This window comes from Leptosomus discolor, chromosome 7, assembly GCF_034619465.1.
Source record: "Leptosomus discolor isolate bLepDis1 chromosome 7, bLepDis1.hap2, whole genome shotgun sequence".
Classification (NCBI taxonomy): domain Eukaryota; kingdom Metazoa; phylum Chordata; class Aves; order Leptosomiformes; family Leptosomidae; genus Leptosomus; species Leptosomus discolor.
This window is the reverse complement of record NC_141397.1, coordinates 15,971,808-15,987,508: the sequence shown is the minus strand read 5'-3', so window position 1 is coordinate 15,987,508 and position 15,701 is coordinate 15,971,808. Positions and strand designations below refer to the sequence as shown.

The following is a 15,701-nucleotide window of genomic DNA, read 5'->3' as shown; positions in this document are numbered from 1 at the left end:
GTGATAAACACAGTCTTAGTAATGCACAGTGATTCTTGATTTTAAGCTTTTATACAAAACTTGTTCCCAGTAGCATGCACCCACCATTAAAGACTTCAGTACAAAAAAATAACCCTAAACACTACATTTAAGTAGAAACGAGATATAATTCTGAATTTGTTTGTTTTCCCAAAAACCACATAAAAGAAAAAAAAATCCCACACATTAATACAAAGCTTTGTGACAAAGCTCTATACTATTACAGATCCAACATTCTTTGCACTGATAACCAAAATTCCCTGTCTACATTTGAGGGAAACAACTTTCAAGTTAACAGAACAAAAAACCCCAAAACAAATAAAAATAAAAATAAAACCAAAAAGAAAGTAAAGACAACCTTTTGTCACAAAATGGTTTAAAATTTAATAAAAAATAAGAATGAAGGGAAGGGCTATTGATGCACTTAGTGAATGTGCTTGCACAGGTCCAGCAAATCCTAGAGTAGGTTCCTATGTGGCATACCGCTTGGTCCACTGTCTGGCCATTCTGTCGTGCTCTGCTCTGTTAGTCATATACTGAGTGGCAATACTTCCAACCAGGGGGTCAGCTGAAAAGGAAACACAAACTGTGAAATACTCATCAGCCTCGGTGGGATCAAAAAGCTATTCTTAGATCCACATCCATACACTGCTCTTAGGTTTAACTGTAAGAACAAGGTGCCTACATATACTAGTCCCATTTTGGAAGCACGCGTGCATACAGGAAGAAAGGAGGAAGATGGGGAGGAGCTGGCTAGCATTGACTATACATTTCTGGTGAACATATAACTAAACCCACTTTCTAAAATTCTGCCTCACAAACAGATGTTCCAACGATGTAATTTTGAGCTAAAAGCTGCTTTCAGATGATATGAATAAACACACACTGCCATTTATTTATGGTATTAAGACTCCCAGAAATATCTGTACTATCACCTAAGAAGAGGATGGGCTCTAATTCTACTATCAGCTTCAATGTTGGGGTTTTCTTAAGTACTTTTAGTTACAATGCATAAAAAAAGATAAGGAATGAGGACAGTAAGTACTATTTTCAAAGCAACAAAAGTTAATTCCAAACTTTGGGAACTGGTGTTTAATTTACGGGATCTTTCTGAACATTGATGTGGCCAGAACGCTGCATGATATGGTCTGGATCTACAAATTACTTTACAAATAACTAATCAAAACCAATCAGTCCTCTAAGAAAAACAAACCAAGACAAGACTTTCCCAGAATTGACTGTATGTAATCAATATTTTTCTCTTTCAGACAACATTGTTCTCTTCTCAGTTTAAAGCAGACAAAACATATAGATATTTTCCCTTTTTTGGGGGAACTCGTATTCTTGATATTTCTACTGCAACAGTAAATTTCCTGAGATTGTACCATGCAAGTTCAGAAGCACTGGTATCATGTTTTTTCCTGACTGAGGACAGATGAACATGACTTCTTCTGAAAGCCAGTTAATAACCAGCTTTGTAGTTGACTGAAGATGGTGCCACTGAACAATATGAATCTTGGCTTCCCCAGTACAGTCGTAATCTGAATGTGGTGTTTGCATTATTAACCACTGAAATTCCTGAGACTAGATGCCAGGCTTTTTGCAAAGCAGAGTAAATCTAGGCTTTTTTGTTTGTTTGTTGACAATGAGAGTTTATGATAGGAGGAATATGTTGGTTTAGCCAAAAATCAACTGATTGGCTTACTGCCAACATTACTGAATATTAGTGAATAATATCTAATGAAAAAATCTTTTGCTTTGAATGTATACCCTTTGCTTTCAGGAAGAGCCCGTGATTTGAATCTTAATCTAAATTAGTAAGGCAAGTTATCGCTGTGACTGCAGTGCACTAAGTCCCCTTAGTCTCAGTCCTGCAACCACTGCATATGCTTACCTTCAATATCTTAATATATCCAGAGGAGGTCACCAAGGCCTGGACTTTGCTATTTTTACATGTGTGAGTGTCAAAGAAGTGTATATGACCTAAGATACATTTAAAAAGTTTTAGACTAGAAAGTATATCACCTTTAACTCAGCCACGGAGAAGAACTACATAGGGGATTACCAGAAGGATTTTGTTCTGTGCAAATAGTCTACTGGTAATTAAGGACTGCAAAGCTGTTCATGGGTGGAATGAGGTTTGAGAAGCACTGCAGGGTAAATGGGGAACGGAAATGGGAAAGGGCAGAATTTCTCTTGGCAAAAAATTTAGGGAGTAGCCACAGGGAAACCTTGTCATAGCATAACGTAGCTCAGGGATGAGCCTGACAGATGCAAATTCCCACAACCTCCTTGGACACAACATCACTGTGTGAAGAAACACTTTCAGAGACCCATGGAGAAACAGAGACTAAGGGTAGGACTTGAAAGGAATCCTTGGAGCAACATTTGAGAAATGTACTGGTTTTCATGCTGTTGGGGAAGGTGGGTTTTGGCCTCAGGCATCTGGCTGTGATGGGTTGCAAGAATATCATGGCATGATCATCTGGAACGCAGCAAGTGCTTAATGAGGTTTAGAGTGTATTTAAAGTGCTGCCACTAAGCCCTTTATAAAACCTTATGTGCGTCAGTGAAAAGTGATGTGCTGTAGTAAAGGTTTACCCAGTTCAAATCTGTAAGTCTTTTATGCGCGGGATGAATGTTTCTGTGAAAGCGTGCCTTTCACATTGAGAGCTGTAAATCAATTTCCTTGATACACTGAAAGGGTACTGAGGATCATATCATCATCCTGGATGACAGATTACAATGTTTGGTTTCCTAGTGTGGGTTTCCATCTGTATCTCCTTTTAGAAGCAAGGAAGTATTTCAACAACATACATCTTTGGAAGAATTTGGAAGTTACAGGCTCTGCCTTCCACCTTATTCCAGCATGAGAGGGTGTCTACTTTCTTTTGCGGGGAGAATCAGTAAGAGGAGCTCTTTGTAAGAACATGTGGAAATCTGTGGAAGACCAGTAATGTAGGGAACTGGGCTTTTTATTTATCCATATGTTCAAGCCTTTGTCTTGGCAGTGTTTTGTTTGGCAGTTGGGGAAAGAGTGGAGGTGATGGCCTGCAACATGTCTGAGGTCTACACAGCTGTTGCTGTAGGTGTGTAAATTCCCACCAAGTGAGCGATCTGTGAATCAACTATCATCTTGGGGTGTTTACCTCAAGTCAGTGCCTTCTCCATTGGTGTCTGCCTGTGCGAATCAGGACTGCTGAAGCAAAGAAAGGTCCTGGCCTGCCATAGCATGAACAGGACCAGCTGCACCCACAGCCAGCTGCTGAGCTGACACTACTAAAAGGTGTTCTTGGTAATAACAGCAATAACACTATTCTTTGCAATTTGGCTATACATCTTATTGGTTATAACAATAACAGAACAAACCCACAGTTTGGCAAAGCCACCTGCATGCTTGAGACTTCAAACTGAAGAAACAGAAAAACAGTTATTGCCGGAGAGGCCCAGCTATTTCACATCCCTGTCAGAGTGTCCGGAGGTGTGCTATCATTGCATGTCATTACTTATGAGGACTTTAATAAGAACTCTTCAACACGTGTTTGAAGAACTGGCTTATTTTAGCAGTTCCTACCATCAGGAGGCACATTGCTTTGTTTGGGAAGTCAGGGCAGCTGGTGAGAAGGGAAATTTTAACTTCAGATCAGAGCCATCCAACCAGTGGCACACTGGCCAATTCAGTGCAGCACACTGCACTTGTGCTGGAGGACATAAGGATGGAACTCCAGAAATGCCAGTGATCTCTCTCTGCACTTGTATGGGCACCTTCAAGTCCAAGCCATACTGTTCTTGGTGGAGCAGGGAGCCTGCTGGCAGGCTCAAGCAGACAGATCTCTCACACTTGAGATCTCTCAACACTCAGCTCATGAGTCACCACTGCTACGCAGTTCACAGTGATGGGCCATAAAACAGAGATTACAAGATAAATTGAGGTACCTTAACTAAAACAATTAAAAGATTTAATTCCCAACATGCATGAGCCTTGGTTATAGTTTCCAAGTGCCCCAAAATACCAAATACGAGGAAGAATTAATAGTTCCCATTTACCCCCTAAACTAAGTAGCACATGGCTGAGCACCACCTGGTTCTCAGACGGGCTGCACTATTTAAGGAGTATTGTGAAATCTCTAATAGTAGGGCCAAATATGCATTTATAAAACAACTGCTGTGTAAACTGTCTAATTGAGAGATAAAAAGGAATACTGGATCTCAAAATTCATAAAGGTACTTTTCCCATGTTTCCATTTCTCATTACCATAAAACTGTTTCTTATTTTCCATTTGTATGTATCTGTGGTTTTATTCTTGACGTTAGAAATTTGTTTTTGTAACTAGTAAACCACTCTAGCTTTTTGTTTTATTTTTGTTTTAGAATTAGCGTGATTCATCAGCGAATCAGGGTTCATTTCAGAAATTCACTCCAAATGGGACTGTGTCCAAACAACAATGAAAACCAAGGGATCAGAATATCAAGCTATGCCAGAAATGTGTTATCAGAACAACCTAGTGAAAGAAATGTAAATAAACCCACAATGAATTAATAACAGGAACAGCAAAACTGCAACTCCTGGTCTGGCAGGAGGAACGTACTTTGGGACCTCTCAGATCCCCAGATGCATGGTGCACAGCTTGAGGGTCAGAGGTACCCCATCCCTCAGGGCACCAGCAGCTGGAGAAGCTGGGACAAGGCAGAGCGATCGTGTCCGGCACTCGGCAGCACCGAAACCCAGGAGCAGCATTGTGGGTGGCGCCCGCTGCGATAGCCATGCACGGGGAGCGAGCCGTGTCATGGTGCACGCCATCAGCTCACCAGAGAAGCCGCTGCAACCCTGTGGACCTGGGAATCTTTAAGGTCTCATAATTTACTGTTCTTTCTAGTCCCTGACTCTTACTTCTAGAAATCCACCCTAGGATGCCTCTGTAACATTTAGCTTGTTTAAAGAAAAATTTTTATCCAATACTCTGGTTAGTTCCGTGTAAAATTGGAACACACCAGGAGTTACAGCATCAAATTTCATGTTAAAGGACAACGCAAGATTAATAGAAATACACAAAAAAAGCACCAAATTAAACAAGCACGAACAGAAGCTAAGGTTCAGCAATGTAGCTTACATGGAAAATGTCAGCTAAGATAACTAAAGTATGAAGAAAAGCCTCTCGATGATTTATAGGAAGACTGCAGCTGCTAAATCCCCCCTCACCTCACCATATGTAATCCTCATGTTATATCAGAATTCACAAAATTACCCTGTATTTAAATGTAGTTTTGAAAGCTGGGCAAGCTGGAGCTTGTCCCTAGCTTAAAAAGGTTGGATGCACTGCTCTACAATGCCTTGTCATCTTTTGCAGCCACTCAATATGACTGTATAAGGATGAACATTTGTGTCTCATGTCTGTTGTAAGGCTAATCAAATTTACAGCCCAATTCTAGGGAGTTAATGCTATTGGGGATTTGGATGAGCTGAGGTTTGGTCATTACAAAATTTCAGCTGTGTTTAATGCTAGTTATACTGTTTTATCATTCAGAAGACAGACTATAATTCTTCTTTAAAACTACTTTTCCCCCAAATAAATGAAAATATATTGCTATACTATATTTTTCTCTGCTTGTATTTTTACAGCTATTTCTATGTCAGCAAATAGCAATTTCAGAGCAGAATTCATCTCCTGGGCTTTTCAATGCTCTTTTAAAAATACAGCAAACATACTTTAGTGAAATAAAAAATGGAGATGGTGTGTTTAACAGCTTGATTTCAATGTGCCTTCTCCATCAGCCACATGATATGCAATGAAATTCCAACCAGTAGTGCTAACATGGTTAAAGAGACACACATTTAGACTTAGAACGTACATTATGGGTGTTTGTATGCACTATATGTATTTTTTTATGAGCATTTATAAAGTAGAATTATATTTCTATTGCAGTATCTCACAGTTTTAATAGAGAACAGCTGATGGGGACTGTTATTACACCATCACAAGTGGGCTCTCAGAAAGATTTCTGGAGCACCTTAAAAAACAAAAAAATCTCCACAGCCCTATAAAAATCTCACAGTTTCTTCAGCCAAATATTTACAGTGTATTTTTTTCTTTGGTCCAGGTTTAGATTCAGCTCTGTATCAGGGGGAATTTGGAAGATCTGGTCTCCAGCTGAAGAAGCAGAATTAAACTGGAAGAATTTCCAAAGGTTAGATGCAGCTTGAAAGGTCTTATTCCATCTCCTGAGCTATAAATGACTCTTTCTGATAGCTGTGAAAGGCATCCCATGGAGAGGCTCTATGGAACTACCTGTACCAAAACATCAGTCATCAAAAATTAAATACACTGTGTAAATCTGAAGTGTAAAAGAAAAAAAAAAAAATTTAGTTATTTGGACCTCAGTTACACATTTAAAAGAGTTTTTGGTTTATGGAATACTAATTGTTTTTTTCAGGGCTGCCTCTCTTCCCAAATATTTTGCTGTATTTCTTTTTCAACTAAAAATGGGGAGTGCTTGGGTTTTTTGAGGGTTTTTTTTTAGGAAAAGACCAGGTGCTCTATATGTCATCCACAGGATAGCTGCCTTGGAATTATATTTATACAGCAGCACAGGCAGGATTGGTTACCCCAAAATTAAATCTCCCCAAAACAAAAGTTACTTTCAGTAACTACTTATTGTTTGGTGATTTCAGTGCAAATAGCAGTGCAGGACAGAATATATTCCCATATTGGCTTGCAGTGAAAGCTGAGTTTTCTGAATGCAATTTTTGTGGGTTTTAATATTGTACCAACCTTTAAGAAATAGCTCCCAAAAGGAAACTAAAAAAAAAAAAAAATCATTTAAGATTGGGGAAAAAGCAGAAACTAATAATTCACCAAACCACCAGTTTTCTTAACAGTAAATGCTGACGGCTCAATGCATACCAAAACCATCCTTAAACTAAACTTAAAGAATTTACTTAATATCTAATTATATTTTTTTATGTTGTTTTCAGTGGCATACAGGCTACTGTTATAAGCAGACCAGTCAGTGAAAACTGCAGACAAAAGCAGGGTGAGACATGTTATACCAAATATGCCTTAGAACAATTTAATATTCCAAGAGCAAGGGATTAAGAGAAGATTAATTGTTTGTGAGTAATTTTATTTATAGTGTCACTTTGTTTCACAAAGTTTCCATAGTCAGCCACATGTCATCTGTTTTAAACTTAATGAACTCCTAGAAGACCATGTCAAGGATACTGTGAGTCTTGATGCGGAAAATGAGGTATGTGAAATGCACCATAGTATCCTTCAGTGATCTGAAGCAGTGTTGCTCTCTTTTGCTATCATTTTGCTTTGCACAGACTAAGTAGTTCTTTGGAGGCAGAGACAGGTGAGGTGGCACACTGAATAACTCCACTAACCTTTCAGCTTTGCTCAGAATCAGGGCCCAAGTGAAAACGAGTGCAGCGCAGCACTAATCCCTGTTTGTGCGGCAATAAAACTAGCCTCGCGGTTGGAAGTCTGATCAACACACGCGTACGAACTGGAACAACAGAGTGATTCAAGTCAGAACAAAGGGGGGTAGCAGAGCTCTGAATTGCTTTACACATCCTACAAGCTGAACTACAATTTATTTCTGACTTTATAAAATCACAGTTCCAACTATCCATATAGAATGTATTTTACTATCTACAAGTTTCTTTGAAAACTGCACAGAAAAATGGTAAAGTGATTGATAAACACTATATAAAAAAAAGAGAATAAATAAAATTAATTGTTTCAGTAAAGAAAAAAGGCAATCCTTAGAGGAGAAAGGAACAAATTCTAGAAAGGTCTAATGTCTACTAGGAAAAAAGTCACTGAAGCTAGTATCAATTTTATCAATTATAGTTTACAGCAGAAATCATATGATATGGAGTATAACAAGTCTGCTTCTCATTTCAGGAACTAGTTTTGCAGATTTGGTTGGTCACATCTCAACACTCAGTAAAAAAATTCTAATACATATATAGGCTACATCAGTGTGCTAAAACCTCAAAATATGCCTGCTGAAATTGCCTTAGAGCTCATGTACCTCATTAGGCTGGCTACCATGGTTGGCATGTCTTTGACAATGTGGACAACCATATGACCTTCAAGGGTTGCTCCCACCAAAGGGAAATAAGAAGAGATGCATTAAGATATCCTTTGACATGGTATTCTTATATACAAGGTGATCCAATGTGATGGCGTTAGAAACAAAGGCTGACTTTGTTATGACACTTCCCAGTTTCAGACAAAAAACAGGATTGTCTTTCCAGGTATAATATGGGAAATCTGTAAGTACAGGGCAGATGCATGAGAACTTGAGACACCATCTGCATGTGAAACCGATCTGAATGTTTACACTAACCACCTTCTACATCTAGAGAACTAAGTGAAAACTGTGCTATACACTATATCTTAAAGGCTGTGTTACCTTACAGTCTAAGTTTGCCAAAAGGTTTGTTCCTGAATAGGAAAGCTGGCCTCGTGGTCACTGTGCTAATGCAGGGCTAAAGGAGACTTACAGATGTGCACCAGGCTTCTTGTGAAGTTGTGTTCACCGGTACATCTCATAGTCCTGGTCACTCAGTGATCCAGTCCTTGGCTACCTCTCTAGCTACACACCTGAAGTCTTTTTCCCAGGAGAAATTAGAGCAGATGCAGGAGGAGAAAGGGAGGGTGAGATAAAGCATGGAAGACCCTGAGGTTTAGTTCTGTTGTACAGCCAAAGCGTAGCCAGGGTGCATGTCTGGACAGGGAATAAGTCATGTCATACTGCTCGCAAGAGATGAAACTCCAGAGTGCTTCTAGGTCTTCATGGTTTGCAAGTAGTCATGATGACTCCAGGAAAGTTAAGTGGTCTTACAGTGGTGCCTTAGTTTCCCGTCTGTAAAACTGGACTAATACTTCTCCATCACCCAGGGTATTCTGAGAAGATACATGCTAAAAATTACGAGGTATCTGGATACTGTGGTAAATGTGGCTGCATAGACGTGTATCACAAAGAGACTAATATCCATAACTTGACTCTAAATTTTGAGCACTCTAGAATTGGTAGAAACACATTTGACTTCTGTTAGTTCATACAATGATTGAAGTTACACAAATATTACGGCATGTGTGACTTGATTCCAATGTCCAAACTGTTGTCTGGAGAAAAATATTACCTATCTTCAAAAATAAAAGAACTCTGCAAATCCAGTTTAGAAAACATCCATTTACTAAAATATCCATTTTGGATACATGGAAGGAGGAATTCATTCCTCTCTCTAGACTTGCATTTGATTGCTGTCAGGCTACCTACCACAGATCTCTGTGAAATATGAGGCTGCCTAAGAAAAAGATGTTTCAGAAATAAGGAGTATTATCTGGCCCAATTTTATTAACATGGCTCTTAAAGGAAAGTGTTGGCAGCGATTCATCTCTGTATCTTGCCAAGGAAAATCATTCTTGTTTAAAGAGTAAGGTTTTTTTTCAGTCTTCAGTTTTTTGGGAGAATTTCTATAAACTTCACTGGCTTCTTGGGAGTTAGCTGAGGCAATCATGGATCAATGAGGCAGAGTGTACTGATCTTGAAGAGTTGTCTTTAATTAAAGAAGAATGTGCACCTATTAGAAGTGTCAGCATGCTGGAACAATTAAAGTTCTGAAATAACACACTTCACTTTGATGCTTGGATGCGTCTCAAAATTAAAAGCATAGATGAATTAGCAATGTATATGTTCATAATAATGAACCCAATTGAGAAACAGTCATTGTTACTAGAAAAAAATTAATAAAAAGGTGTTAGTAAATAAGAACTTGATATGAAAGACATTACATGGCATGCGGCTTGATAAAAATTGCAGAAATAGTTACAGCAATATGCATTTACCTTGTGGAAGATGACTATGAGTGGATAATAAGGAAATGGCAGCACTCAGATCTCAAAATGCTGTCAAGCAACCAAAATGCTAAGGTCTATAATGTAACTGGCATGTATCCATAGGGTCATAACTATATTTTCAGAAAAACTCTGTGGATAGTTTTTTGTCTGAAGATTTACTAAGGGAGGAATAGCTATTCTATAGGAATTTCAGTGCGTTTAGCATTTCTTTCATTTAAAGAAAAAAAGAAACAGTTTTCTTCTGGATTTGTCTCTTCTCACTTCACGCTAGCCACCATCTCCAAGCAAAGTAGTGACCTACGGGTCTTACACATCCCGAATGAACAGTAAACCCAAAGCAACTGGGTGTAAAAGTATTCCCTGTGACCATGCTTTGTGCAGTGTTAGACATCCTATAACCACTAAATCCTGCTCTTGAATCTATCCCTTTGTTCCTTTATTGCAATTAATCCTTGGGGCAACTAGAAAAGCCTACATATGTTACAAATGCTGCTTATTTTGGTTTAATCTGATTTCCTCCTTCTCATTCTATTAAATCTCATTATTAATTTGACAAATTTAAATCCAAAACTGTTATACAAAATGTCAAAAGAATACAAGAGGCTTTTATTTACCAAAGGGAGGTCTGGTGAAGAATTTTATCCCTACTAAAGGCCAATAGGACTCTTTTTCACAGGTCAGGGCCTGAAATCCCTTGGCAAGTTGAACATCCCTTGGGACAGGAATAGGAACTTAGGTGTGCCTGGCACTAATACACCTCTTACTGTTACCCAATAACAACTCAAAAAATAGTCAGGCCTGTCCATTCCCTCTCTATACTGCCCCTTCTTCCAGGGAACATGTGGAAGGAAGTAACAGGCTGTGTCTGGCTTAGATGTGTCTAAGTTTATATCTGCATCAAGAGGCAGTGGAAGGTAAATGCTTAGAAAATTGTTTGGGATTTTTGTTGGTACGGCCCAGATGCTTTCTTTGATGGGGCTGGCTTCTTGGGGCTTTTCTGGACTGCAGGCATGGCTCATTTGAGCCTGGTTGTGACGTTGCATCTTGGGACTGTGCCTCATGTTGCCATCTGCATCTGTGATCCATACTATTTTTGAGGAGGTGTCCCAAAATGTCACTGCACTATAAATGTCAGAAATAGGTGCCATCTCAGCAGAGTATGGGACAGGGACCTCTGGAGTCAGTCTCAGTGCTAACATGTACATTTGACAGGTTTCTATCAGTACAGAGTGGTGAAGTCTGATCCCTGCGGACTTTGCAGCAATACTGCCCCACCAAAAGAGGCATCCAAGGAAGATGCTTGTACCAACACACAGCGGTTCAAGAAAGCATGGAGAACAGAGTGCCATCTTGCCCTGAACATTGGTACAGGCCAGTTATTGCAATATTTCTGGAGGCTGATGACTGAGGTGCCTTGGGATATCATATGAAGGCAGCAGGGTGGTGCTACTTCTGGCAATGACTGAGGAATCAGCAGTGAGTGAGAAAATAACCCCATTTTAATAACCAAATGGACCATCCACTTCTAAATTAACAACATGAATTAACTAGAACACAAATATAATCAGGCTTAATTACAAACAGGTTCTAATAGGACTAGAAGGAAAAAACAGGTTAAACAAAATAATTAGCATTCATCATGTAGGCAGGTTTAACTCCTGGATTAGTTGCAATGAAGTTACATGACAACGCTGAATAAAGATTTAATTTATGATATTTGCAGCGATAATTTCATATTTAGTAATGGGTAAAATAACTATTTGGAAATCCTACCTCTCCTGTGTGAGGGATCATACTGACTCCATTGTCATGCCTGACCAAATGATGATCATTTTACCAAGGGATTGGATTTCAGGCATTGGCATGAAAACTCCTAAGATTAAGTCTTAGAAAAGAACCAACAAACTATACAAGGTGGAGATGGAAAAGACATGGAAGGTCATGAAGGTATTCCTTCTGCTAGTATAATATTGTATCTTACAGTAACTCCTATTTCTATGCCACTTTATCTAATTGGTATTATAAAAACCCAAGCGATGAGGATTCCAGCCCTTGAGGATTTTCTGAAATCTAATTCATCTTAAAGCTGCAAATGCTCCATTGCATATAAGGGCTTTTTTTCTAAGCCTTGTACAGATGGAAAATTCCACAAACAATTTACTAATCAGAGCTCTATTTCTGTATCCCACATGAATGTGAAATCTTACAGTACAACCCATCCTCAAATTTGGAACAATTACACCATACATTTTGCTATTTAAGTAACTGTCTGCTACTCCAGTTAACGCACCTGAAGTTAATTTGCTGTGAAAATAGGGATTCTGAAACACACACTGCATATAATTTGTTTTATTTGTTGCCTTTGATAGATCTGCAAAACTAAAAAACAAACAACCATTTCCTCCTCCCCTGCTGAATAATGTAGAAAATTAGCCATGCAAAAAAAAAGAGACATGTCTTGCAGTAGTGTAAATCATCTCTGAAGGTAAAATCTGAATGACTCGGGAATACTAATTTCTGAAATCTTACTCAAGAAAGTGAGAGACTAAATGATTTAATAGCTCACATACTTATATCCAGGATTATAAATTTTGCTTTTCAGGACTGACTACATTCTCATTGTGAATCTGTTAAAGCACCAAATGCAGCAGTCGTCCTTTCAGGAGCTTTAAGAATGTGGAGCAGCATGATTTCTATGGTGAAACAAGAACAATTGTATTTTAAGAACAGGAAGAAGCAGCCTTAAAAATAGTTGTGCTAATCAGGGTCCTGGAGGTGGTTCATAGGCAGTTAGAAACATGGCAAGAAATTTGAAAATCTGTACTTGCCTTCATGTTAAAAAAGGTACATGGGGAAGAAACCCACAAACCCTCAAAACTCCTCATAGTAAAATGGAACAAAGTCTAAATGAAAAATCTGGGGTACAAAAATTCAGTGGAACTAATGCCAGTTTATTCCATCTGGGACTTGAGCTATTCGTACTAACTGGGAATAAAGAATAGTATATTAAATTATTACGAGATTAGAGAATTAAGTGTAGGGATACAATAAAATGTGATGTCTAAATTTATTGACTTTCTAGTTTCAATTATTTTTCACTTAAATATGTACAGTTCTATGTACAGTAAGAAAATACATCCAATAGAATTGGTTAAGCCCAGAAGTGTTGTATCTACTTCATTGAAAAGATTTCAATGTAATTAAGGACACGTCTGTATTGGCTAGACAAAACCTGCATGAAACAGAAAATACACATAATGACTGTAAATGATTGGAGTGTATTTTGAAGGTAAAAGACAGTTTACTTTTTATCTTGGAATTCATTCAAATTAAGCTAGGATTCTATATTTTATGTGTGAGAAATAACTAATAGCTTTATTTAAATACTTCACATTGTTGAACATTCAATATTGATGACTTTGGTCTCAGTTCACACAAAGATTTATTATATGCATGCACTAAATTACCTGTCTTCTCTCTGAGGTAATGGGCATAGGAAACCTCCACTGGTACTATTTTAAATTACACATGTTTATTGGAAGGAAAATGAATTGTAACCTTCGGTATTTGTACCATCCATTATGCATTTTCTCAAGTACTTTTAATTTAACGATGGTTAAGGTAAAGCTCATAAAACCATATGTTTCTTGAGCAGAAATGCACAAACTTTTAAAAACCTTGTATGTATATTTATCATACAGCTTTTATAAGCTTCATGTAAAAAAAAAATCAAAATGCCAGGTGTATTTTTTTCCAGCTTTACTTCGCTTTTATGATAAGACTGAATTTCATATGTTCTAGAAGCCCCTTTTGAGGAATAATATAAATTAGGAACAGTTAAGGGTAGTGTCAAGACTATTTTCTCTCATGAGTGCTAATTACATCCCTTTACATTTATTTCTTGACGCAGATGTACAAAGCCTCTTTAATGATTTGGATTTTAGACAATCTCTGATTTAATCAGATGCCATTTAATAAACTGATGGTTGGGTATTATTATGTCTGAAGGTAATTTTTTCTCACCTCATCTTAAATAAAAACAAAATAGGAGTAGAAAACTTACTGAAAAGGACAAGAAATCATTAGCAGCATGGTCAAACCTTTCCCATTTAAGGAATAGATGAAATTTAAGCTTATTTCTTCTAGGGAAAAAAAAAAGACAAAATAAGATGTGACAGTCAATTTTGTGAAGATGACTATAAAAAAATTGGTCTTGTTTATTTTTTCCGTAGTAAGAAAAGAACACAAACAAAAACCCAACACATTTAGCAAAAATTAAGAGGAAGTAGATGTTTCCTACACCAAATAGTTAAACACATCCAAGAATATAGTGTAGGAATATTAGAAGGTAATTTAGGAAAATTAAAAAAACCACACTAGTCATGGCACCACCTAAGCTACCATTGCAAAAGGCTATTACTGCTCATGCTTCAACACATAATCTGATCGTCAGCTGTGGTCAGGAGGGAATTTCCCCTCCAGTATATTACGGTATGAGCAAAGCGCTTTGAGGGAGTTTTACACTTTTCACTGAACCACTGAGCAATGAGCAGTTGCAGGCAACACACCTGACTGAACTGAGCAGAACTGGTTTTCAGCTAGAGAATGACTATACTCCTCCTTCTAGTGACTATTATTTGTAGAGTTACAGATACATGAGAGAAAAAAAGTATAGGGTAAGGTGTATGTGACTGGTAGCTGGAGCTATAGCTAGTGACTGCTTTATACCTTGGATACCAAAAAATCCATACTGGGTATTTTTCTTTTGAAAAGTAATCTTTCTAAATTACGTAACCTACCAATATTCTGACGTAAATAATTCCAGACACCCTGCAGAGAAAAAAATATTCAGACTGTATACTTCTGAAACCATAATGGGGGGTTTAAAACTAAGTATTTTAAACAACTGCACTTCTATAGTTGTGTTAATCTTTTTAATGATGACTTGTGAGCTCCGAATAGTCTAAATCTAAACATATGAAGTGCCTCTATGCTCAAGAACAATGGTCTTCTACCCATAAGGTGTTGTCAATGTGCAACTGAAAAGAGCAAAGATTTAGGCCAACACAAATAGTAAGCCTGATCCAAGCCTCCGCCTCCTGCACACATAATTAGGAGATATTCCAAGACATTTTTTCCTGGGAACTACTAAAGGGATGACAGTTCACAAATGTTTTTCCTGCTGTTACAATAATCCCCACAGTCATGGGTTCATGTTGAGGGGACTTAGTCAATTGATAAGAACAAAATCTTGTAACATTTTCATCAGGTCTTCATGGCAAAGCAAATTAATTCTCTTTCAATGCTTATCTATGCATCATTTTCATAATGTGCTGCTGCAGTGCTTGCATTTACATGTGTTTAATTTCATGTTTATAGATCACATCCACATAGTTTAACACATATAGGTGTATGTGTCTGCAAATATTTAAAGACCAGATGTATGGAAAGTCTCTTCCTGGCAGTGCAGAGAGAATCCTAGCAGGCATTCATATGCCTAAATCCCACGGGAAGTACTGAAAACGCTGCCTGCTGTCTGCCTAAATGCTTTTAATATATTGGTACTGTGTGTCCATCTCAGAATATGAGAAGCTGTAAGTGATTCAAACTATAAAATAGCAATTAGCATTGTATATATACTATAGTATAGATACTACGGTACAGTATCTTTTAAAAGGAATGGAAAGAGAAACCACCGACAGACTATCAAGAATTTGTAAATATCATCTCTAGAATATATGATGCGATCAGTCCAAATATGTACATATTACTTCAACAAATACATAGCAGGTTCTGCAGAACAGGCAGGGG

The 15,701-nt window shown here is 37.9% G+C and overlaps 1 protein-coding gene across 2 annotated transcripts in view; it reads right to left on the bottom strand.

The window, feature by feature from the left end:
- Positions 1-488: 488 nt before the first annotated feature.
- LOC104354111 (ubiquitin-conjugating enzyme E2 E2) overlaps positions 489-15,701 on the bottom strand; it is a 210,070-nt gene continuing 194,857 nt past the window's right edge. For both annotated transcript variants that reach the window (XM_086467885.1, XM_086467886.1), the window contains one exon: positions 489-586. In XM_086467885.1, the coding sequence (XP_086324011.1) occupies positions 489-586 (98 nt within the window). The remainder of the gene's footprint in view (positions 587-15,701) is intronic.